The sequence below is a fragment of the Drosophila grimshawi genome, unplaced genomic scaffold, assembly GCF_018153295.1.
Source record: "Drosophila grimshawi isolate 15287-2541.00 unplaced genomic scaffold, ASM1815329v1 contig_1377, whole genome shotgun sequence".
NCBI lineage: Eukaryota > Metazoa > Arthropoda > Insecta > Diptera > Drosophilidae > Drosophila > Drosophila grimshawi.
The window spans coordinates 19713939-19739541 of record NW_025062900.1 but is presented as its reverse complement, the minus strand read 5'-3'; the positions used below and the strand labels follow the sequence as shown (position 1 = coordinate 19739541).

General features: G+C 34.7%; 4 protein-coding genes across 7 annotated transcripts; 1 reads left to right on the top strand and 3 right to left on the bottom strand.

Annotated features, from left to right (window-relative positions):
• Positions 1-77: 77 nt before the first annotated feature.
• Positions 78-2719, top strand: LOC6567017 (LIM domain only protein 3). Its single transcript, XM_001992895.2, has 6 exons — positions 78-145; positions 887-1019; positions 1114-1422; positions 2009-2162; positions 2286-2480; positions 2544-2719. Exons 3-6 carry the CDS (start codon positions 1179-1181, stop codon positions 2674-2676), a joined length of 726 nt encoding a protein of 241 aa, XP_001992931.1. The 5' UTR covers positions 78-145; positions 887-1019; positions 1114-1178; the 3' UTR covers positions 2677-2719.
• A 2088-nt stretch (positions 2720-4807) lies between these two features.
• On the bottom strand, positions 4808-6760 carry LOC6567016. Of its 2 annotated transcripts, XM_032739286.1 has the most exons (7): positions 6586-6679; positions 6301-6446; positions 5930-6140; positions 5744-5855; positions 5298-5686; positions 5129-5230; positions 4968-5068 (listed from the first exon to the last, which is right to left on the bottom strand). In XM_032739286.1, the coding sequence occupies exons 1-7, from the start codon at positions 6650-6652 to the stop codon at positions 4986-4988; spliced, it is 1110 nt and encodes a 369-aa protein (XP_032595177.1). In that variant the 5' UTR covers positions 6653-6679; the 3' UTR covers positions 4968-4985. The 2 variants fall into 2 exon arrangements, with proteins under 2 accessions (XP_001992930.1, XP_032595177.1); XM_001992894.3 differs by having other exon boundaries at positions 4808-5230; positions 6586-6760.
• A 1673-nt stretch (positions 6761-8433) lies between these two features.
• On the bottom strand, positions 8434-18071 carry LOC6567015 (nipped-B protein). Of its 3 annotated transcripts, XM_032739170.1 has the most exons (24): positions 18004-18070; positions 17389-17594; positions 17157-17328; positions 16973-17091; positions 16726-16915; positions 15942-16647; positions 15641-15869; positions 15395-15559; positions 15152-15330; positions 14632-15072; positions 13894-14568; positions 13608-13836; positions 13209-13533; positions 12917-13145; positions 12664-12858; positions 12508-12600; positions 11949-12442; positions 11727-11875; positions 11383-11670; positions 11078-11313; positions 10855-11012; positions 10129-10792; positions 9859-10065; positions 8434-9793 (listed from the first exon to the last, which is right to left on the bottom strand). In XM_032739170.1, exons 2-24 carry the CDS (start codon positions 17453-17455, stop codon positions 9614-9616), a joined length of 6390 nt encoding a protein of 2129 aa, XP_032595061.1. In that variant the 5' UTR covers positions 17456-17594; positions 18004-18070; the 3' UTR covers positions 8434-9613. The 3 variants fall into 3 exon arrangements, with proteins under 3 accessions (XP_032595061.1, XP_032595059.1, XP_032595060.1); XM_032739168.1 differs by having other exon boundaries at positions 15641-16647; positions 18004-18071; XM_032739169.2 differs by having other exon boundaries at positions 9533-9781; positions 15641-16647; positions 18004-18071.
• Positions 18072-19179: 1108 nt separating this feature from the next.
• On the bottom strand, positions 19180-25111 carry LOC6567014 (zinc finger protein 177). Its single transcript, XM_032739464.1, has 8 exons — positions 24672-25111; positions 20825-21107; positions 20395-20760; positions 20212-20281; positions 20045-20144; positions 19796-19961; positions 19643-19726; positions 19180-19579 (listed from the first exon to the last, which is right to left on the bottom strand). Exons 1-8 carry the CDS (start codon positions 24858-24860, stop codon positions 19371-19373), a joined length of 1467 nt encoding a protein of 488 aa, XP_032595355.1. The 5' UTR covers positions 24861-25111; the 3' UTR covers positions 19180-19370.
• Positions 25112-25603: the final 492 nt, after the last annotated feature.

Sequence of the window (25603 nt, the reverse complement as noted above, 5' to 3'; positions counted from 1 at the left end):
AAGTTATCGATTATTCGCAACTTCCATCTCTGTAAATTTGTATTTAACATTAGGAACGCTATTTATTATCAAAACACATTTGTTATTTTATATAAAAAGCGAAATAATATCGCGTATGTCGTTTTGAGTGTAATCCATTTGACGTGTAAGTTACAATCGCTGATACAGCATTGCTATACACGATTTGCTGCATTGCAGAAATAATCTTCATCGGTATTTATGTTTCTCGTGTAAATATCTGTGTATGCATGTGTATTTTGCACATTTTCTTATGTGTATATGTAACTGAACAATAATGATGTACATTCATGCAAACTTAAAGAAGTGTACATAACGTGTAACTACCGTGTCACTTAACATACATACATACAAATGTGTGTATGTTCATATGTATATGCAGTCTCCATTTGTTGGAATGAATATGTACAACTTATATGTACATATGTATGCATGTATGTTTCATCAACAAGTATTATAATGCACAAAAAAAAACTATCGGCAAAAAATGTACTTCGAAAGTCAGTTTGCAATCATAAATAAGTGAATTTGCATTATTCACACACATTTTAACATATACTCTCCGCATATAAACACACACACGCACACACTTATATGTCTGTATTCATGTTGAAATATTTGGTAAAGAAAAAGTTTGGCGGCTTTTGCTTTTGTAAATTGGGAAAAAGTCTAATAAAATAAATGGGTCAATTTCGTTCGGGGAAGGGTATAAATAAGAAGGGGCAGGTGAAATCTTCGTGCCGGTAAAATCTATTATTGCTATTACTAGTCACTTTCAAAATGCAGCTTGCCCCTTCTCATTTTATATACCCCTCCAGCGAAACCAAGCAATTTTTAATTAATTTTTTATTTATTTATTTCTTTACAGTTTGTTCAGCAAAAGCCGCTAAATTGGAACATTAACCAAGTATTTAAATCATTTTTGGGACTAAATTGTGAGACGATAGTCTGTCTGACTAATTGGGCGAAAGTTTCGTTGATGGGGTTCAAATACACCTTTCGTAAGCATCGACATCATATAAATTGTATTTTATTATTCAACGTGTATAATTTATTTATAATTAAATTAAATATCTGCTTCGATTTCCATTTCAGAATTGTCCGTGCAATAAACAGCACCTATATGCCTTTCTAAATATAATAAAACGCAACTTTTTGCAATGAATGCATCGTTTCATTCATATACTGATATACTGGCGGCACATCAGCAAGATTCCTCTAGTCCGGAAAGTTTCCCTTCCGTAGTCATTGGTTATCGGACCAGTCACACCAAGGATATTGCTGAAAGTAACTCAAATATTTCATCGTCTCAACTGTCGTTTATGGATGAATCTTCGAATGACTTTAATAATCAACAGTTAATACACCCAAGCACATTAATCAAAGTGTGTGGTGGTTGTGGAGGTAAGTTACAACACATCCATTCCACGCCACTCTCTTTTTGAAAAAGGTTGCAAATAGAGATATTTATCTTATAAAAGGCTTTTAACTGGATATTGTTTAATTTGACCAGGAATGAAATAAGGGAGACAAATTATATATAATCTTTAATCGACTCAAGGTGTATAATTGAAGGGAAAATTTTGGAATATTGTATTATCATGTTGATCAAGTGATCAGAGGATGCATAAAGAGTCTTGCTTCTAATGCTTCTATATTTAAAGAGAGATCAGAAATAAAATACAATTTTCAACAACAAATAGCTTCCGATCGCAGAATTGATTTTATTAAAAATAAAATTAATGTATGCCAGATAAGTCTAATCATATATAATGTCTCAATTCTTAATTGAATTTTAAGTTACTGGTCGGAAAAACTGATCATCACAAAGTTTTTCTGAAAATAAGGATAATTAGAGCTGGACGGATTTGCAAACCTTATGTTTTATGTATATAACCTACATAATAAATTTAAATATATATGTATAATTACAAAACTATTGTAAAATTGAATGCGCTAACAATTTTCTTTCTTTTCTGTATTTTCCTAGATAAAATAAGTGATAGATATCTTTTATATGCTTTAGACAGATATTGGCATAACGGTTGCCTAAAATGTCATTGCTGTGGAGCGATGTTAGCCGATGTCGGCTCCAGTTGTTTTACCAGACGAGGTTTAATACTCTGTAAAAAGGACTACTCCAGGTAAGATGTTTGACATTTAACATGGATATGCCAACTATGACTGTTCAACTTCTCATTACCCGAAATATCAATGAGAATTGGTAAAGAAATAATTGCTTAACTTCTTTTTCGCTTTTTTTCTAGTATGTTTGGTAGCTCTGGGGTTTGTACTGGATGTGGGGAAACTATTCCCCCAAGTGAAATGGTTGCAAAAGCTCTTACTGGAATAAATAATAATATCGATTTACAAAATCAACAAAAACATATTATAAATTGTGTATATCATCTTAGATGCTTCAGTTGTGCAAAGTGCGGTTCGAATTTGCGTCCTGGTGATAGGTAAGCTTATTTTACTCATTAACTATATATTTGATAGTAACTCATTCTGATTTATTGTTTTAGGTACACAATGTTGGGAGCTAACCCGGTTTGTGAACAAGATTGGCATAAATTGCTTAAGAATCCATCGAATTCGAATGGAACATTAGCACAGCGAAAAGGAAAAGTTGGAAGACCAAGAAGATCAAAGGACTAATATAATTACATATTTTAACTTAAATAACATATATTTTAGATCATAGTTCATTATTTGTATTTCTATATTTTAAAATTCGATCTAATTAAAACAAACTATAAAAAAATTAACCTCTAATCGTCTACAAAATTATTAAGATGTGTTTATGCTTTAATCCAAACGGCAAAAATAACAGTTTGAAGAATTTATCTGACTCTGCTGATATTGAAAATTAACGGATTCACCTGCGTGACTGATCTTTAGGACCAAAAGCAACTTTAACCCTGAAACCGTCAGCAGATGTTCTTACCAATTTTTATTACGTTACCTGGATCTATAATCGATCTAATGTAAAGATTTTTTAAGTCAGTTGATGGATTTTCTTCTAAGAAATCTAAAAATTGTGCAGACGCAGTTCCTAGACTCTGCCTAGAAGAACACACTAGAAGATCTCCACAAAGGATCTGCGCTTTTTGAAACCTAGACAATGAATGTGGTCAAAATTCAAAGACAATCAAGTAAAGTACACACAAAGAATGGTAAAATGATTGATTGATATTCTTTAGCACGTTCAATATTGCTTGAGTTTATTCAACGTTAAATAACAGCTTATAATTAATTTAAAAGTAATAATTGTTCATTAAGAATGCTTTTGTTTGTTTCCCAATAAACTTAACATAATCACAATAGTAAATGCGTACATACGTAGAAATAGAAGAAGGTATATATATTTATATTTTTTTTTTGTTTTTTATTTACACATTTTAAAACTAATGAAAGCTTGTCTCAATCGAAGCATTCTGTAATTAACCTGTCCATTCCATGACTCTTGCTCTCTGTTTACTTATACTTATTTATTTACAAAATTTGATTGCATAATCAATAAAATACCAAACTTACTTAACTTGTATGCCAATACTCACAAGAGAGGAAAGTATTTGTGAGCTTAACAAGATTAAAGATCAGGATATCTTTTAAATTGTTTGCTATGGAAGAAGAATTCCATCTCTACCTAGTAAAATATATACTTAGTTTCAATATCTTGATTAAAATTCCAACCTACAGTTGCAAACTTTGGTGCATATCATTTCTAATACTTTTCTTTTTTGTTTAGTATGCAACCATTAATTCCAATGGCAGCTGCATGATATTTAGTTACTCAATTCAAAAGTTGGCTGTCAAAAATAATCAATAATTATCTATTGTTTATTGGTTCTGCTGGCGAGAATATTTTAATAAATTTTAATAGCAATTATTGGTATCCTTATTCCTGCCGGAAGACTCAAGCAGCCTTACTTCGCAGTTTATCGGTTCTCCTTTGAGATAACCTCCACACGAATCTTTTCTGCAGAATAATATGAACAACTTGCTTTGGATTAATCAGCTTCACATTTTGTTGGCAGTTTTTTCGATCCACATTTCAAGTTCGTCCGCCGTAAAAGTAACTTATTCACTTGGAAGCTGCCCAGAAGTATCACCAAATATGTTCTTATATTTGTTTCCACAATTCGGAGCTAGGTTTAAACCATTTTTCTGTGTTTTTCCTTCTTTATATTCAGCAGAGATTCTCGGCTGCTCTCTCGATCGTCAGCTATACGACCAGCGACCCTATTCGATTCTAGTTGGAAATATAAACCACCATCGAATGATCGTCATCATTGAATTATTAGGGCTAAAAATGTTGAAGAAAGTCAGTCCCAGAAGCAAAAACTAAACTAAACCACAATTGAAAGTAGTTGATGTCTAAGTATTTTACTGCACATATATATTTATGAGAACAATCGGAACAAATGTTTGTTTTATTAACAGACTTAGAGCGTTTTTTTGTTGTTGTTTTTTTTTTTTTCAACGTACAGTTATAAATTAACTGCCCTTTGTTGTTTTGGATGTTCGAAAAAACGTTTTCATTTATTGCATGTTAAATTATATCACAGTTTTATACTGAGACCTTAACTGAACTCCGATAGACGCTATATTGGAAGTGAAATGTTTGGATAGATTTTGATCGAGGCATAACGACCACATAGCTACCGTTGGAATAGTACTTAATAATAAGTCTACATCGGTATATCAGTTTTAGAGTGCCAACAAAAGCGGCTCATTCATTTATAACATAGTCAAGTCCTTTTTACAATTGTTGTTTTTGTGTTTTTTTTTTTTTTTTTTTTTTTTTTTTTTTAAACTTAATTTCTTAATAATATTTTATATCGTGATACTAATGTATTCTTATGTACGTTACGCATGAGTATATATGTATGTATATACAATTCCTAAAAATACAATTGCCAATGTCAATTGAATTGAAACTACGCAATTTATGATTTAAAATTTCAGCTATTAAAAATACATAATATGAATACGAAGAATATCATTGGAGTCTGTTTGTGCAACTGGGACGCGGAAGGCAGATTAGCTAGCAGACATAAAACGGATATTAATAAAGATGGCACTGGCATCAGCAGACTATTTGTACCATTTAATCCTTTGATATTGTTATAGCCCAGTGTTGTATTCGAACTATTTTCACCATCCAAAATACTTCGATTTGCATGCTGCATAGCGGCTGGCTTCTCACCTAAATACGACAAATAGTTTAGTTATCATCCATTCGTTTTCGAAAGCGTGTGTTTTTCAAAACTCACCTCGAAGGACATGTACCGTTATGCTGGCTGGCCTCGCATTCGATGGTGCACATGTATAATTGCCAGCATGATGAAATGTTACCGTTTTAATGGTAAGGACACTCATCGAGGAATTTGGAAGATATGGCGATTTGTGTTGTTGCTGCTGCTGCTGCTGCTGTTGTTGTTGCTGCTGCGACTGTAATGTCGAAAACGGAGTCATTGGCGATGTCTGCGGAGACGGGCCCGATGGACTAAGAGGACTACTGCCAACATTCAATTCCATTGTGCCACGAAATGTTTTATTTTTGCCAGCACCGACTTTCGACGCGTTTTCCAGATTGGGAAGTGCATTCTCTACCACAAAACCGCCTTGAGCATCATAGTTAACCATTTTGTTTTCATGATACCTAACAAATACACAATTGATTAATATAAATGCATAGAATTTGTGCTTATCAAGTTACCAAAAGACAAAGGAAGGATTTTCCGTGGCACCTTTAAGTTTGCATTGTAATTGAAGTGTGGAAGTTTCGTCGATAAGAATATCGGATGCATTTGATATTTCAGCAACCGCTTCTAATGATGGCCACAATGAAAGCAATACATATTTAGATACATGTCAAATGATGGATGTATGCTTGTATACTTACCGACGATTTTTAATTCTATGAAAATTGATTGAGTTGGATAAATTGACAATTGACACTCATAAAATCCCCTGTCCTCCTCCCGCACAGCTTTAATTCGCAGTGACCAATGGCCCATGTGACGTGTGTGCTCAACTAAAAATCTTTTGTCGCTGCTGTGCGTCGATAATCCAACGGTGAGCAACTGAAAATCTTTTCTTCGTATCCAAGAAACCTACAAAATAAAACGACAAAATTGATTTTTTATTCAAGTTCAGCAGTAAATATGCTCCAATCGAGGAGACTGCTCGATTAATTGTGCCTAAAAGGCATTTCGCTTTTGTCAAGGTTTGGGTTCACAAATAGCATTTATTGGGGCTAAAATTATTGCTTACCGTTGCCGGGGAATTGACTTTGACGACACATGGCAGTATCGCAAGACCGCCTTTCTGGGCGATGACACGCGTGTTATTTTTGGTATTGAATTGACTTTGTACAGAATTTCCAAAGTGATTTTGAGATGAAGTCATCTTTCCAACATCTTAAAAAATATGATGAAATATTACATTATACATTAATAATAAACTCGATATGTAATCGAAGTAAATTAAATTATGAACAATTAATTCTTGTTATATTATAAATCATAAATGAAACACAAATCTTGTTTTAACACTTACTTGAATACGTTGAAGTGATTAATAGTAAAAAGAAATATATTCGCATGTGCCATTTTTCCGGTTCCATTATTTTCACATTTATTTTCTTCACAAATATAATTTTTTATGTGTTGACTTGTTTTATATTCATCATCATCATCATCATCCTCACTGGCTTTCCAACATTTTCAATTCCCTGAAACATCATTTAAAATGTACGTTAACGTTTTTTTTTTCATGAGTGACGGGTAAGTAAATATCGTTTAACGCACATAAATAAATATGAGTATAATTAAGAAGAATAAACAGCACTAATTCATATACAATATGAACACACAAGTATGCAGATAAGTGTACATAATAAAAAAAATATAGTCATTACGTTTTAGTACAACTTTTATTTGTTGAGGTATTTACGTATGCATGTTCATAACGTAAGAGTAACGCACACATTTGTAGTACATCTTACATACATATACATATACATATGTACGTTTCATTTTTTTGGTTTATGCACGAAATTTATTTTCCGTTGGGAAAAAAACGTTTTATTGGATTTATCAAATACATTCATACATCTTGTACGTATATATATATATATATAAATATATATGTATGTATGTTTGTATAACATATTTTTCTCTGTCGCTGATACGTTTTATGCATTTTTATTTGAGCTGGGTACGCATAGATACGTACACACATACACATACATGTACAAGCATACATATGTACGTAATTCGCAAATTTGCACGAATTGAAGACTTAAAGAGACTTGTGTATCACATGGGTGCAACACAAATCAAGGCGCAATCTATCATCAACCTACATACATATGTATGTATGTACATAGGTATTCAGACGAATGCTTTCAGCATTATTATAAATATGTAAATACATTTATATGCAAGCATATGCACATGTACATTCACATATGTACATTTATTTTCTTACATTGCTCAGCTTAATTTTCACATGCAGATTTTGAAAATATTATGTACATGTACATACATACACACATACATATATATTTTTCACGCTTGAAATAAATATCGTATTTTCAGGATATTGCATCCGATTTTTGTTCAGGTTTGAGCACTCTGCATTAACAAATCAATTATTCTTACACAAGTTTTTTTTAATATTTTGTTATTTACACATGTGTGCTACATTTATGTTTTATTTTTATTTGTGGAAAACACAGTGCACAATTTGAAATTCACATGCATATGTATGTATACTAATTTGAAGCCGCGACGTGAACTGCTCTGCTCCCACTTGAAGAAGGACCTCTTTACCGAAGCGCCATACGGAGACTAAATTAGAGTTGACAACAAGTTTACTCTTTGTAACTCACGCAATCGCAATTCGCTGCTCGCATTAAGCACGGCTGCAATGAAAATACTATGTGTGTGTATTCATTGCTTTGCCTACACACGAACAAACATGGGTGTATTCCACAGATACACACATACATACATACATCTGTACGTATTTAAGAGAAACTGTTTGTTGCAGTACGCACACACAAACATAGAGCCACTTCCAGAGATGCACATAGATGAGGGATGATTTTATTTTAAGAGTTTTTTGTGCCAGAGAGGGTAAGACTCTCTTGTTAGTTTTCCCGTTGTTTTAACTCGCCTGGTTCAGAAGTAACAAAAAGTTGCTTACCCGGGGTCAGTGAGCATTTCCTGCTCGATAATTTGAAAATGGCGCTGTGCCAAAAAACCGTTATTTCGCTGTTCCATACGATTTAGTATTGAGTTGGTTAAAATTCATAAGATTAAAATAATAAAATACTAAGAAAAAAATGTATTAAGTTTTATGTAATTTAAATAAAAGAAATTTGAATATTTTAGATTTGCTTGTCCATTTGGATGACTTATTATTAGATTTTTATTCAACATTAATTTAGCTACATACATATATAAATAAATATTCATTATATCTGCATCATTATAAAATTAAAGAAATATTAATTTATGTACATATACGTGTGTGTGTGTGTGTGACCTAAAATAAAACTAGAGCTTGAACTTTTGCAACTATGAAATATAATAATGTACATTATTCGATATGGCTGAATTTGATCCAAAATAGGGGACCCATTAAAGCTTCGCCATTTACATAGTTCCCGTTAGCGGCGTTTCTTGGTTGTTTATTTTTGTGTGTGTGCTCTCGAGTGTGCCATTTTTTTGTGGTTGTAAACATGAGTAAAATAAATTCCTTTAAATAGCCTTGTGTCGTTTGCCGTTTTTTTTTTTTTTTTTTTTTTTTACATAGTCATAGGAATGAAAAGTCAAAAGTTATTGTTTCCAGAAATGTTGAAATTATTGAAATATGTGTGTAATATTTAAGTAATAACTATATTAATTAGTGGGCCAATTATCGGGCAATTACATAACTAGATAAGACGAACACCCGATCCAAAGTTTTGCTTGTTTTTTTTTGCTTACATTTACATCAACCTTTGACATTATTAGTTTTTTTTCATTTTGTTTTTACACCTTTTTACAATAGTCTACTTTGATCAAAGTTGAAGCACGATATAATGATGGACTAAGGCATTGGAAGGTATTACTCTTCGGTGTGCCCAATCCTTGTACTCAGTTAAATCTAGACGATCATTAAATCTATGTAGCTTCTAAATAATATTTATATATATATATATATATATATATATAGATTTATATATAATATTACGATACGATACGATATTAAAAAAATATACACGCACTGTATTTTGTATTATATTGTTTTCTTTCTTTCTCTTTCGAAATAACCAATTAAGATGATATTTTGCTTACCTTAAGCATAGTTAAATGTTAAATTAGTGTTTTATTGCTATTATACAGTACTAGATTAGAAAATAAATTATACATACGTACATATATTATATGCTCTACTTAAGATCTTTATACTTTTTAAAACCTAAGCTTCAGTATTATTATTATTCATATTTAGATTTGTTGTTTCTGTTTCTTTTTCCGTTTCCGTTTCCTTATTCTAAATTATGGTTTAACCAATAAGACTAAAACAGTTTATCTCACGCATAGTCATCGCCACTGTAGTCATCATCGTCATCCGACGACACAATTTTCCGGCGCTTCTTTTTACTACGCTGCTGGCTTGGCTTACGCGCAAGTAACTTCGCTGGGGAGAGGGCTGATTTCGCAGGACGCGTAGTCGGCGTGGTATCAGCACCCGGGATATCCTGCATAACAAACTGCCAATCAGAATTGATTAAATATTTATACATAATATATATTTATATATATATAAATAACTTACTGCCGTCGATGCTTGAATATTGCTGTTGATAACGTTTGGCGTAGTCACTGAATTTGGTTTGTCATTTTGCATTTGACTTGGCCTTGACGAATTTAATGGGATTGAATCATCCAGGAGCCCAGAACTATTTAATTTGGACTTTTCTCGAGATTCATCCGCATCCGAATCGGCGTCTTCCGGATCCAATTTTAGCATAAGCTGCTTGAACTATAATTTTTAAATGGATATTATAAGTACAATCAAACAATTTTGGTAATTCAAATTACGTACGTCCAAGTATTTGGCGACAAGATCCATTTTTTCCTCATTGGTGAGTGTTCTGGAAATACATTCAGATTCGGTGCTCGTATAGTTTTGTGTATGTTGTTTCTTAATCACATCAATTGTCGATCTTGGATTGAAGTCGGCAACGGTCCGCCGTGTTATTGCCTTCTCGTATATTTTTTGCTCGGATGGCGAATATCGTGATATTTTACCATCGGTTAGTCCATACATATCTTTTAAGTGTTCCTTTAGTACTAGAAGTAGCATGCACGCTTGTGCGGAAGTTATACATTTCTTAATTTCGGTCATATCTTCCGGTAATCGATTGAAAAGGACATGCGGATCCTCCTCATCGTCATCGTCCTCCAGAACATCGCCGCCCTTTTCACTTGGTCGCAGATGCTCCTTGAAAGTGGTTAAGAGATGTGTGCCAGCCATTGAGATAAGCAAATCGATTTGATGTATCAGATACAAGGGTTCGTCCTGAACCGCATATGGAAAATATGCGAGATTGTCGGCAATATATAACATTTGCTGTAGCGACGTTTTCTGATCATCGAACTGTTTTGTCACAGTTTGAACCAAAGCGCGTCTTTGCGGTTTTGTTGTTCGGAGCAACGAATACAAAAAGTCATTTAAAGCTGTTGTCACTTGATCTGGTCCGCGTTTACTGCAAGCGAATAAAAATTTAATTAATTAAAGAGTAATATTCATTTGAATTAGGTAACTCACGCATATCCCCGAATTATTTCAATTTTCGCCTTGCTATTCACTTGCAGTATTTCCTGTAACTTGAAACAAAGCTGAAGACCAAATTGCACTTTCATATTTACAAAGCCCGAATATGTTTTATCAATATCTTTCAGCAATGCATCTGCCCTATGCGCTGACTGTAAATAGTAAATATAAATATATAGTTGATATATACATATTTGTTGTTATTGTCATTACTTACCTCAACCTTACAATCAGTGCTCAAGCATATCAAATAGGGCACCATTCGAACTGGATGTACTAATCCCTGACGTAGCACGATTTGAACGACTTTCACTGCCCAAAGACGCACTGAATCGTCCCGATTGAGGAAGCAGTCAAGAATCTCTTCCAAATACAGCTGAATGATGCGACTTGCCATGCCAGAGGAGACATCGTTCATTTCCTTGAGGTCTTCGTGCTTCGATTGTTTTTCCCCTAAAACAAATATAATTATTAGTTTAGCTTCAGCTTCAAATGTTTAACTCATTCAATAAATATACTTACACTCTTTTTCTTTGTTGTGCATGAACATTTCGGATTCAGTTAGGTAAACCCAGATATTTCGCATACAGATTATTTTTATGCCGGCATCATTGGAGGATGAGCTTAATAAATCACAGTAAAATTGCTTTAGCTCTGATCGTGTCAGATAATCGTCGTTCATAACACAAAAAGATCCAAGTGATACAAGTGCTTGTTTGCGAATTTCTTGATTTGAGCAAACACAAAAGAACATCAAACACTCAAACACGTTATCGCAAATTGAAGCTGGAAGTCCATTATTGGATTCACCTAGAATTCATATTTAATTAATATTGAGTTACGTACAAGTTTTCAAATCAAATTACCTAAAGCGAGGGGGGATTTGAAATCAAAATACCGCATCAGAATACCGATTGTGAATAGACTTCTCCGAAAGCTAGGCGTATAAATATTGTCTATGTTAAATCCATTTTGTACAACTTGATTCCTAGATAGATCCAGAACACGGTAGAATCTGCAAAGTACAATAAATACAAGTTTGTTCAGAAGTTGATTTTGGTTTGCAAGCGAAACGATTCGATACACACTTTTGAAAACAGTCACGAATTAATTTATAGTTCTTTGTGATCTTATTCACAAGTGCGCCCAAACACGAAACACAACTGGTGACTTCAGCTTGATTGCGCGAAACGACGAGCAGCATCAGATGTTCCTCCAAAGATGCCAAAAACGATTCACTGGCGTTGTTAACGAGCGGCACAACCTTCTCGAGTATATCGGCGACAGCACAAATGAATTTCGCTGCTGACGCTGAATGACATTTGATATTCAAATATGGCTCGATGGTCATCGCGTGCCGTATCAACAGTTGGGGTCGTACTTTGGCCAGCAGGTGAAGTGTTGTTATGCAGCCAAGCATGCGGGCATTGTCAGTGTCCTCCAATTCAATTAGGCGATCCACAAGACCATCGGCTAATTGCTGGCATGCCAAGACAATCTCCTGCGGTGGTTCGGTATTCTTTTTAACCGGCTCCTGCGCACTTCCATCCAGCTTTAGCATATTCTCTTTTGGTTTGAAAATCTATATAAAGCCGAACAGTCAATTAAAAAGGGTCCAAAGTTTACAGAAATGACTTTGCTACTTACGCTCATCAAGAGACCCTCCAACCAGGTTGTGCCTGTGTCGTGAGCCGTGTTTACCACATCAATGATTTGATTAATTTTACGCTGTATTCCGTGCTGAATAAAAAGAAATGTGATTTATAGATATTGTTATAGATGAAGCAAATAGAGCGAACTTACCTTGTCATTTTTTATACAAGGCGTAAACCACATTTTCATAAAGACTTCCGTGACAAGCTTCTGAATGCCCTCCTCATCGTTGACGCGACGTATCATTTTCACACAGATTTCGGGTATCTTTTCAAAATCCGGATATTCAATACAAATATCACGCAGAATTTTTATAACACGTTTTCGTACTGAGACACCAGTGTCCTGAAATACATATGCTATTAAATAATTTAATCAAATTAGAAGGGTCAGTTTAGCTTACCAATATTCGAGTTGAGAGCATATCGTAGTATTGATCAATTAGTTCTTGATTGCTGAGCACAAATTTACCAACTAAATCGACAGCAGCTTCGCGTACTGATATTGCCGTATCTAGAAATTTCTGATTAACACCCATTTGCATGTCCTTTCGCTTCAGAACAAGTGGATCCACCTCAACAATATTTGCTAGACATTTCATTGCACGCGTCCTCACAGCTATCGAGGGCTCACTTTAAGAATAGAGATACAAATTTAGTGCTACTGTAAATGCATAAAAAAAACGAAGTACTTACTTTACGACTAAAATGATTTTCTTGAGACAACCATCAAACGATTGACTAAATGGCCGTTTGGTAGCTAAATATTGTGCTATCAGCTGTGCATTATTATAATCGATATAAGTCTTAATGTGCTGATGTGATGTATGACTGTGATCGCCCACAACCGAGTATGGTTTTATTTTGCTGATGAAGTATTGCTTGCGTTCCTCTAGAACGTTAAAAATTTCCAGATTGAGTTCATAGTCAACAACGTCAACGGAACGATTGCGATTTTTATTAGAGTCCTCGGGATCATTTTCATCGCACGAACCAGAGTCCGATGAGTCGGAATAGTCGCCTTAAATTTTAATATGAAAATAATACTGATTATATATATAATTTTATTTTATTATGATGAGGATGATGACTTACCAGATCGATGTTTTAAATGAGATTTGGGTTTTTTCAGGGCAAATCCTTGTTCACCCTCCTTTATTCGACGTCGCTGATAGATAACATCCCGATACCATTGAGCCAAATAAAAATGTCGAGCATAGTCCCAGATCAAGTTCTCCTCCTGTGCATTCACGGCCAGAAAATCGAGTAGAATCTTTTGGAGAAATTCGGTTCGTTGCTCTTCCGGATGCAGCTCGATTTTTGTCTACAATTTTTGTAATGTTTTAATGTTTATTAAAATCAATCAGTGTGCATTACTTACATTTGTAATTGGCAAATCTCCCTCCTTTTCCTGTTCTGCTTTTATGGATTTAATCATTGAATCAATGATATTCACTTTGCATCGCGACTCGACGGTATCCTTACGCAAACGAGCAGCGACAATGCCAAGATAATCCAAGGATACCAAGCGAATGCTTTGCTCTATAGTCTTATTCGACACGTAACGAACCAGCATTGTGCCCAACAACGAAAGCAACAGCTCTGAGGCTGGCCATTCCGGTTTGTTGACCGTTGCCAACAGATCATGAATGAAATTCTCAAAGAGCGGACGGAAGTCGGTTTCGTTGCTGCGCGACTTGCATTTGTTTAGAAATGTCGTCAAGAAGTTACCACCAATACTAACAGCGACATCGTACTTGTTCAGCACCAACAGGTCCTGATTTGGCTTAACTATTTGAGAAGCACCGCTCGGCAGATCATCATCGAAATCATGTATGGATTTCGTACTGATCTTATCACTTAGTGAGTCTGTCAATATTGTAGCGCATTGAATCAATTGCAAGACGAGTGCAGTAACCATTTGAATATTTCCACCATTATTAGTTAGCTTATAGGGTCGAAGATTCTTCTTGGATGATGGCAAGCGATCAATGGAGGATAGTATATCGCCCAAAATACTGTTGCGTATTTTATCATATCGTTCCTTGCGAAAAATCTAAAATGCAACGGAAGTATATGAGTATAATTTATATTATATATCATATATAATATCACTTACCGTTGTCACCAGCTCCAGGCAAACAAACTGCAGCGTCTCAATATTGTCCACGAAGAATGGCTCAATGGCGAGCGTTGACAATGGTAGCACGATGGTATCGACAAATATACATTTGTCGAAGAGCGCCACAAATACCTTCAGTAGCTCAACAACTTTCGAGTAGAAGATCTGTAAGCTGCGATGATGACTCTGATGCGACTTTGTTTTTTTACGTTGCGTTGATTTTTTCACACTTTTCACCGTATAGACGGGATCGTGTAACGGAAATATTGTTTCACGCAATTGAAACTGAGCGAATTTGATAATGTGCGATATGTTATCCTCTTGCAAGAACTTCAAGTCGCTCACTGTTGAATAAATGTTGCAGATAAGCAAACACGCATCCATTGCGTTTAATATCTTATCTATCACTTCATCATCAACGATTTCATCTTCGTCTTCCTGCAAAGAATAATGCATACAAATAAACAATTAAAATTTGCTATTTCAACAGAGATTTGCTTCATTAACGAATTCTTACCGGTCCCGCTGAATAATTTCTGGCCAAATAAACGTTGCGCATGGCATAGTTGATGAGGAGGGTTAATTTGTTTTTCGGTATAGAGTCCAATGCTTGCTTGGCCTTCAACTTGGCGACATCGTCGCTCATTGTGTTGAGAAGTTTTGGTGAAATGCACTCAATATTATCATCGACGTCTTCTGCAAATCCATATAAACCAATAATAATTAACAAAGTCCATTTAATTTCTTCAGTTTAAATTACCTGAATCGAAATTTGGCGATTCAGTATCGTCGAGCAGTTCGATTATTTGCTCCATATTGCGCATAAATTGTTGGTATGTCTGCGAACGCGTGACTTCTTCTTTAGTGCACTTTGTTGTTGATAAGGCCATTATGCGCTCGACTCGACGCAGTTTGGGTTTGGAGACTGAAATATAGCGAAAGTATATTCAATGAATGTATTCATTGTTTCGTGAACTAACTATTAGGTAATATATATTTTACTCACATATTTGCTCTGGTGGAATATCGCCCAGTGATATTGCCAGTTTCCGTTTAGTTGTCGAACGTTTCTCATCCGCTTTGATAACCGTAAACATATCAACAGAAGCCGCCGAGGAGTGTGCAGCATCCGTCGTTGTGGAATTAAATTCAGCAGCTAACGATAGATATTCACTATCATTGGATTTGTTACTTGCATCGCGAAGTAACCCAATATTTCTTGCCAATTCTGGTGACTTTTGTACAAACTTTTTAATACTCTGTTGCATAAGGCGAGCATCCTCGACGTTAAGGCGATTTATACATACCCGAACCTGGGATTTGCCGCTCGACGATGTCGATGTGGATGTGGCAGTTGATGTCGCATTCGTCGATTGATTGAAATCATGCCCAAATGTTGCACCACTACTGCTACCATTGTTGTTGTTGCAAGACGCCAATGAGGTCGATGCGTTGTAAAATTGCTGGGCTGGCGATTGAGGTTTGGCGTACTGTTGTTGGTGTTGCTGTTGTAGTTGTTGTTGCTGCAGTTGCAGCTGTTGTTGTTGCTGCTGCTGTGTTGCTCCATCGGCAATCTGTTGTCTTTGTAAATTTAAAACATTTTGAAAATTGCCCTGTATGGTCGATGTTGTTGTTGTTGCCGCCTGACATTGAAATGCAATCGGCTGTAATGCATCAGTTGACATCTTATTAAACTGTTGATTGCTACTGATGGCTGATGTGGGTTTTGTGTCCTTTGTGCTTTGCTGTTTGGTTGTATCAATCGGATCCTTATGTTGTTGTTGTTGCTGCTGGTTGGGGTACTGATAATACGTTTGGGATTGATGCCCGTGTTGATTCACAGCTTGAATCACAGACGACTGCTGTTGATGATGTTCCGCCGGCATTACTAACGATGGCTGGTTAGTGATTTCCATTCCCTGCACGTTCTGAATAACATTGTCTATCGAGCCGACCTGCAGTCTTTGTCGAGTCTCACGCTGATCAGGTGGTAAGAGACTCGTTACATCCATGCTAAAACCGAAATCGGAATAGTATTAGCACAAAAAAATAAACAAGTAAATTTAATCAACTAAGAACAGTTTTGCTAACCCGATTGATTGGTCTATATAGTCTTTTGTGTTCGAATGATGATGCTTCTGCTGCTGTTGTTGTTGAACATTTAAATTGAAGGGCGCTTGACATATATCATTAGAGAGACCAATTTGTTGCGAATGCAAAGGATGCTGCTCGCTTGGTGAATGCTCCGCGAAGTGTTGCTGCGACGTGCGATCGTTTATAACTAAAAATAATATTATTCTTAGTATGTAATCAATATTTGATATTCATAAGAACTTACCAGTTCGACGTGGTGTATTAAATACAGTTGGGCGATAGTTGTAGATACCCTGTAGTAATTCAGGATATGTGCTAATATTGGCGCCATGCTGCTGAATGGTATATTGCGGCTTTAGTTCTCTAAAAGGATATGATTAACGATTAATAATTATGGTGCTGGAGCAAGGGGACTATTTGTAGCTTACATATTGTCCGAGTTCGTTTGCTCGATCGCATTCACCAGCTGTCTGACGAGATTCTCATCGCGCACAGAGAGTAGATTGTTGGATTCGTTGGCGACCAGTGAGTGAAAGAGCAGCGATTTGTTAAAGGATGCCGCGCTCTGAAGGCAATCCGAGACGGGAAGCTCGCTGAGCACTAAGAAATCAAGATGGGTAAATATATATCTAAAACATGTAGAATATATGGAATACTTACAATCGGAGGTACTGGTGAGGCCAGCTAGTGTTGTGACGGGTACACTTGGGATGTCACGGTCCCCCATTATTAAGTGAAAGACAATATTTGTGAGTCTTCAAACTGCTGGCATTTATAATACACATGTACACACACATATATATATATACATACATATATATATATATAGCTGGTTGTATGAGCTGGTAGATTAGATCTGTACAATCCTGTGAAGAAAATGCGCTAATTAAATGCTTGCATACATTATTGATTGTATTTCATTTAAGGAACTCCAAAGACACAGCTTGATTTACATACATACGCACATAGGACATGTAAGCACGAATCTTATGTACATACATACACACACATATATGAAAATATAAATATATACACTCATACGCACTTATATTTATGCACTATCCAAATAAATTATTGTTCGCTTTAAGTAGATCTTAGTTTCTTGGAGTTTCTGCACTGACGCAATAAATGCTCAGCAATAATTGTGGTTCATTAAAACAAAACATATTTACAGTTTTCTGCACATTGTTTGTAAGTCACCATAAATATTAACTGTATTTTGCTGCACTGTACGAGTGCATAATTGGACACATTTCGTTGTTTATTATTAGTAACCTTTATGTGCTTGGTAATCTCATTTTTCACACAATCTCTAATTGGGCTTGCTCGCGTTTAATTCTTTTATTTTATTTATTAATTCCCTGCAAATGGCGAGTGCTAAGCCAATATGGCTGACACACACGTACAAACGCTGGTTGTTATGCATATTGACAGTTTGATATCATGCAGCTTTTGTCTTTGAGGCAGAGGTAACTATTGTGTTGAAATTAATATTTATGTCAAGTTAGCTCCGCAACGGAGTTTGCGTTTGAAACACGTCACCAACTAACATTAGCAAAAAAGATATGGGAATGGTTAATCAATAATTGATTATCTGATATTTTTGCCATAAATTTCGAGGTTTTGGAGGAATTAAAAATGTACAATAAATATCAAATGCATATATGTCAAAAAAAATGTTTTTTTTTTTTTAATTCCCCTGTTTGTGTATTCATATTTCATGTAAACTACAGAAAAATTAAGATGAACTTGAATAAAAAATTAGTGAGACCCAAAACTTATTGTAAACAAATATAATATTGCAAATCAATATCTACTAGCGATATTTTTGTGAAGGGCCCACAAGAATATGAGACGATTCATTGCGATATTTTTTCTTCTGTGAAATCGATTATACTAGAGGATATTGCCGAACGTCTGCGTAAACTGCTCTTTGCTGAGCGTCTTAGTTTAAAGCACGAATACGTTTCTTTTTAACTTTCTCTATGCTATTATGAGTTAAGTACGACATCTCTGTTTTATTGTATACATAGTGATGACATGCGCTATTTTTAGGTACCAACAATATTAAAATGCTAGTGGAAAACAGATAGCATGCCAATCGAATAGCGGTGGGTTTTTGCATGGCGTGAATTGCTGTTACACCATGTTATAGATAAACCTCCACAGCAGCTGCTTATTGACTGTCAAGACTGGTACGATCATTATGTCACCACCATTTTCAATTGCCTGTTGAGTAAGAGCTCTGATCTCCATTGGGACTTCATTAAAAATAAATATCCCCAAACAAGATAAATGAAACAAGTCAAATTTTAATCACTGGACGGAACTAGATGTTTTTAATTTCATCTGATCTCAGATTAAATATTTAACTTATACGTATTTATTTTACAATATTTATTATGTATATTAATAAATTAATTTCAATTTCTTGCATTGTGTTTGTAAGCGTTGTTTGCTATTTAAAATCACACAAATCCATAAATTGTTTTTAAAAATTTAAAATTTTTGGTCGATATTCTAAAATTACTGATGCTAAGTGTGAATAATTTATTTAAGTTTAGTGATCAGACACGTTCGACCAAATGCTCCCCACAGAATGGCCTTCAAATCGTTAGTGGTTCCACACCCTCCATATTTTTTCATTTGTCACTATATTCTGTTGCACCATTGGAAGATTCATATTCCTCTTCGGTTAAAATACTTCTTTCGGATTGACAGCCAGACTTTTCCCCATCGTCAGTTGAATCGTTACAATCCGTGCATTTCATGCAAATTTTCCTACGTTGCGCGACACTGTTTGTGGCCACAAAAACCTTGCCACATCTAATGCATTCATCTTGTGGCTCACCTATAAACATGAAGAAAGGCGTTAGTTAAATAAATAATACAGGGTATTAAAAACTCTGCTTACCCTCGTGTGTTTTCATATGTGCTCGCAGGTTGCATGCCAGTGCAAATCTCTTTTTACACAGGTCACAGCCATGTGGCTTGTCACCTAAAAAGAGTAGTAAAACAATCGCATAAATAAATTATTTATTCTTATTATATTTTAAGCAAAACTAACCACTGTGCAGAAACAAATGATTCTTAAGATTTGTTTGCTTTGAGAAACCCCGGAAACAAATGGAGCATTTGAAGGGCCACGATCCGCTGTGAACGTACTTGTGGGATTTCAAATCGCCGGGAGTTGGAAACGACTTGGCGCACAAATTGCACTTATGTGGCTTTTCCTTTAAAAACAAAAAAAATGTATTTAATGATATTTTGCTATAAAATATATCTATGGCATATTTGGCATCACAACGATTATTACCTTAATATGAGTCATCCTATGATAATAAAGATTACTGCTTGCGGTAAACCTTTTTCCACACACTTGGCATTCGTGCGGCTTTTCCCCAGAATGAATTCGCCTATAGTTTCAAAAACGATACTTTTCAATTATGGTTTTCTTTTAAGTATTTTATAATAGATACTTACCTATGAGTATTCAATGAGCTGGATGTGCTAAATCCTTTGCCACAAACCATACAAATATGTGGTTTTTCACCTGCAGAGAAAAGAAAACTTGTAAGTTAAATACATAAATAATAAATATATAGGAAAAATAATCAAATCGAGTATAAGCGAATGGGATAACAGAAAGAATAAAAATTAATTTACCCGTATGAGTTCTCATATGCCTTTTGAGTAGACTTGGACGATCGAAGGCTTTTCGGCAAACTTCACAGGGTAGCAATGATCGTTCATTTCTGCCGATGCGTTTTTTTGTTGCTTCATATTGATAATTTGGAATATTGATCGTACTCTTATGGGGATTAGCTGTGATGCTCTCGAAGGCAGACTTCTTTATGTCATCCATGGATACGGATGATGTTGTTGAGTTGTCATTGGTGCTATCATTAAGTGATAATAAGGAACCGGAGGAGTCACTCAACATTGACTTTTGTTCGTCCTCGCTTGTTGGTGGAGATAGCGGTAAATTTGGTATCTTGTACATTAACGCTAACGACAAATCGAGGGGAGTATCTGGAATATAAAACGAATAATAAAACACTTTACATTGCTTTTGGGAGGGGCAGTTGGTAAATACCTTGTAGAATGGAGTCCATTGCTTGGCGATAGAGCGTTGAACGCAGTGTCATGAATATACTCTCTTCGGGACGTTCGGGCAGATAATAGGCAACTAACTCTTGATAAGTCTTGATTGGCTTGATGACCTCGTACAATGGATCCCCCTTAACCATCGTACAAATGAGATTTACATTCGAATCAAAAGAACCGCTAGTTCGAAGAAATCTAATCCAATTGCAATGGATTGCTCGCGATCCATAATTGTATGAAACTTCATGATATAAACCATGACGGTATCTCAACTAAAATAAATATAAACAAGATATTAAAAACCAATTAAAACGTGATTACATATTATTATTATTTTTAGCTGGAATTATTTGCTTCGCAATTATGCGGTTTTTTTATTTTATTTTTTATTTTGAAAACCTCCTACTTGTGCATGTGCATATGCTAAAAGCAGATGCAATTTGCAATTCCTTTGCCGTGATTGCTAAACTGGATGTACCAGTTTAACAAGTCGAGGAGGCAACTACTACGAGAACACGAAGCGATCATAAAACCTGGAGAGGGCTACATAGCCTTTAGGGTCTTTAAATATTCGATAAACATTCGATAGACATGCGTGTATGCGAAAAGGAGATCACGGCTAGACAGCAAAACGATGTGTTGTTTTTAAATGGAAACAATTGAAATATACGGAAATTCGAAGCACCTAATACACTAAGAAAATGTAAAACCAAGTGCAGGGTATCTGCTAGTCGGTCACTCCCAAGTAGAAAATTTACATTTTTGTAGTTTGCACATATTAATATTAATTGACAATTAGATCATATAGAATTTGTTGCTAAAATAATTTTAGTTCAATATATATGCGTTGATATATTTGTAATTTTCTTATTGTTAGTCGATGTAAGGCTTATATAACCCAATGAATTAAATGTGCTTAGTTTATGATATAAAATTGTATGTATTTGAAAAGTTGCCCGCTGCATAATCGTTTTAATCCTGTTTTATTCATGTTATAATTGAAGGGTGTGCCAAAACTGTTTGTTAATATTTATAAACTATATATACAGACACACACATACTTGCACACATTTTACATATATATTTCGAAACCTGTAATCAATGATGTACATGCCAAATGCCATACATCACTCTGACTCCGAGAAGAGAAAAGACTATGTCCTTATATGCATACAAATACACACACTCTCTCACACACACGCACACACACATACATAAATTACTCTCTCATACATACACTCATGCTTACATACATATATACATTCAGATGTATGTGTGTAAGTGGTGCACACACAAATAATTCCAGGTTCGCACTGCTCGTTTCCGGTAGCACCTTACTCTGGCTCCCGGCAACATACATACGCACATACATGCATACATACATATCAATGTATCCATATGTATGTATGTATGCTGCACATACGCACACAAAAATATTCTTGAATGACTGCTTTGTTTATGATTCGATCGCTTTTAAATTTTCAAGATGAAGACAGGTAACGTGCAATATATGTGTGTATGTGTATGTATATGTGAATATGCTGTATTTATGTGTATGGATGTATGTATGTATGTAGCTCTTAAAGCGCTACCTTATTTTTATACATTGGCTGGAATGTAAGCAAAAAATATTTGAGTCGCAACGGCTTAACTGAAAGCAATTAATTCATTTTTAATTAATTTAGACTTCATTCTATTAACTTATTAACTCAGACTTGCGATTGTAATAAATATTATGGCAGATCCCGAGAAGCTGATCAACATATTAATTAATAATATACTTTAAAAAAACATTATAACTGCATTAGCTTCGTAAATATTTATGAATCGGTGTAAATTAAATATGTAAGTAGGATCACAAGACAATCATCGTTAAAAAAAAGTATGCACTGAGGAATAATGTATTTTTTCTATATAAACCGTATAAAAATTGGTTAAAGCTGATCAGCATAATAATAATAATTTACATAAAAAAGTGGTGTTGATGAATAATTATGAATCGATGAAAATTAAATATTAAAAAAAGAAACAACAAATGTGTACTGAGAAAAATGTTATTTTTTAGCAATCCTACAAAAATGTTGTAAAAAGATACTAAAAATATTAAAATGTTCACTTCATTCACAAATCAAGTATTAATGTAATCATAAATAACAAGTAAACAAAGATGCATTGAGAGAAAATGTTTTTTTAAAATTATAAATCATATAAAACTGTTGTAAAAACTTAAACCATATATTGCAATTTTGAATTCATTTAAAAATCAACTAATATTGTAAAAAAAAAATCAACAGGCAAAATAAAATGCACTAAGAAAAATAAGTCTGTTTTATATCGTATAGAAATTTTGTTTTAATCGACTTTGGACTTGTGTTATAAGATTTTAACAATGTGTGAGCAAATAGTGCACACCTACAGATACATTATACTTTATACATTATAAAGACACATAAGAAATGTGTTACGAAAATTGGTGTATAAAAGTCTATGGGGTGTTCACTCTCCCATGACGTTGGGAACTCTTCAAGACGGACATAAGAAGTTCTCACAGTTTTCTTTAATGCTTCAGCAATTATTCAACGTTAGCCTGAGAAAACTTGGGAGGGGCGGGAATCTTACATACTTATTTATAGGCATGTTCGTCCAAAATAATTCTGCACCAACGATGCATGAAAAACGCACACACACATAAAGTGAAGCAGAAGTTATGGTTCCAGAGAATACCTGTGGGTGTATCAGAGATATCTTGGACTAAGATTTTGTGTCTTCCATTAAGAGATGGTCATGGGAAGTTTCTCACGGAACCAGTTTTTTTCTAACGTCAATCCCCCATTGCGTATAATCAATTGCTTCCTTCTGTAAATATTCTATAGCTTTTAGATTTTATAGAGTTTCTGAATCTAATAATTATTTTTGGAACTTTGATGACATATTTAATAAGACTATTTACCAGGGTGTCTTAGAAAAAAAAAAACATAATCTTCATCGGAATCTTCACACTTTGTGTGCCAGAGCCGGAATCGGAAACCAAATTCGTTTCTGGTAGACATATGGTAAATACTTATGTATATGAGGATTTTTTTGAGGCTTTAGATTTAATAATATTATATGCAATATTTTATAATTTTAATCACGAATCTGTCAATTATGGATATTAAGATATACAACAAAAGGAATTTACGTAAAAATTAGGAAGTAGAAGAATCTATCAACCAAAGTTTTGGGTCTTATATTCAGATAAACTTTATAATTTGCATGCTTCAAAAATCATCATCATTGGCAATCCATATCGGAAGAGGGTGGGGAGGAACAGATTGACAGATTTGACTCATATTAAATTTGTTCTTATAAGGTTCCTTTAAGATTGACAGGTAACAGTGCTATGTGATTATTTGTGAATAAAATGTATTTATAAGATCGACAGGTTAAGGTCTAAGTCGAAATAAATATATGTATTTTATAAGATTATAAGTTCTTTATAACAGCAAAAATTTGATATTATTATCCATGTCTTAATCATTTTTATAATCAAAATTTTAATCCCAGCTACTTTGATGCTGAGAATACGTTAAAAAAGGGATATTTATTAACAATTTAAAATAAAATATTCAATGAACCGGTTTTGCAAAAGTAAATTTACTTAGGAATCATTTACGGTCTTAAGTTAGTTAAAAAGATAGTTAAGAACATCTATTGAATTGCATAATTTTCATAACAAACTATTAAATACGATATCAATGTTTATTAAAGTTTCCTAAATCAATACTAGAATTTAAAGAATAAGAGATGGTCATAAAAATTATAAGCAATAAAATCTTATTCATCAAATAACTTACATCATTTTCATCCGGATATTTTAGGTTATCGATTTTGTCGGTACGGATAGTACCTTGAAATGGGTAGAATAGAGATCCTTTTTTGATATTCGTTGTTGCGCACACGGTTAAAACGGACTCGCTCTTACTCGTGGGCAAGGATAACTTTGTAAGCGCGAACTCTTTGGGTATTAAAACGCAGGATTCCATTTTTATTCAAATAATAAACAGTTAATTCGCAAAGGAAGACGATTGCATTAGACTAACGAGAGTTGCGGGCTTATTAAAGTTTGGTGTGTTGATTTTATTTGTGTTTTTTTTTGTTTTTTGTTAGGAGTGACAATGCGCACCCATTTCTTTCAATGCTGAACAAATACTGCGTGATCAGGATCGCTCGAATCGGCCATGACCTTCTCTCCGAGGAAAACTGCACAAACAAAAAACGCACACTTGAAATACCAATACACCATTCAGACGCGAGACGCGACCACTCACAACTACACACTAAAAAGTCGTCTTGCGGACAAGACCAGCAGGCAGCAGCAAGCAGCAGGCAGCAGCAGCAGCAGGCAGCAGCAGCAGCGACCAGCTAAAATTAAGAGTCAGGCTCATTTAACTCAATGCTCCACTACGTTACCAAAACAAGATCAACATTACACAACGGCTACGGCTATCAATTGATCTCAAACAAACTCGTCTTGAACGCTCTGGCACGAGCAAGAGCACCTGTGCACGTTTGGGCACTCACACACTCATACACACACACACACACACACACACACACACACAGATGTATGTATGCATGTATGGTTGTGCTAGTTGTAGGCTTCGTTTGATGTACATACGTACATACCCCTATGTATGTATGTATTTTTTACAGGTAGCAACTTGACTTTTCCCCAAGACGAAGACCGCGCGCTTTGCCGTCCATCACCTGTTGCATTGTTTAGGTG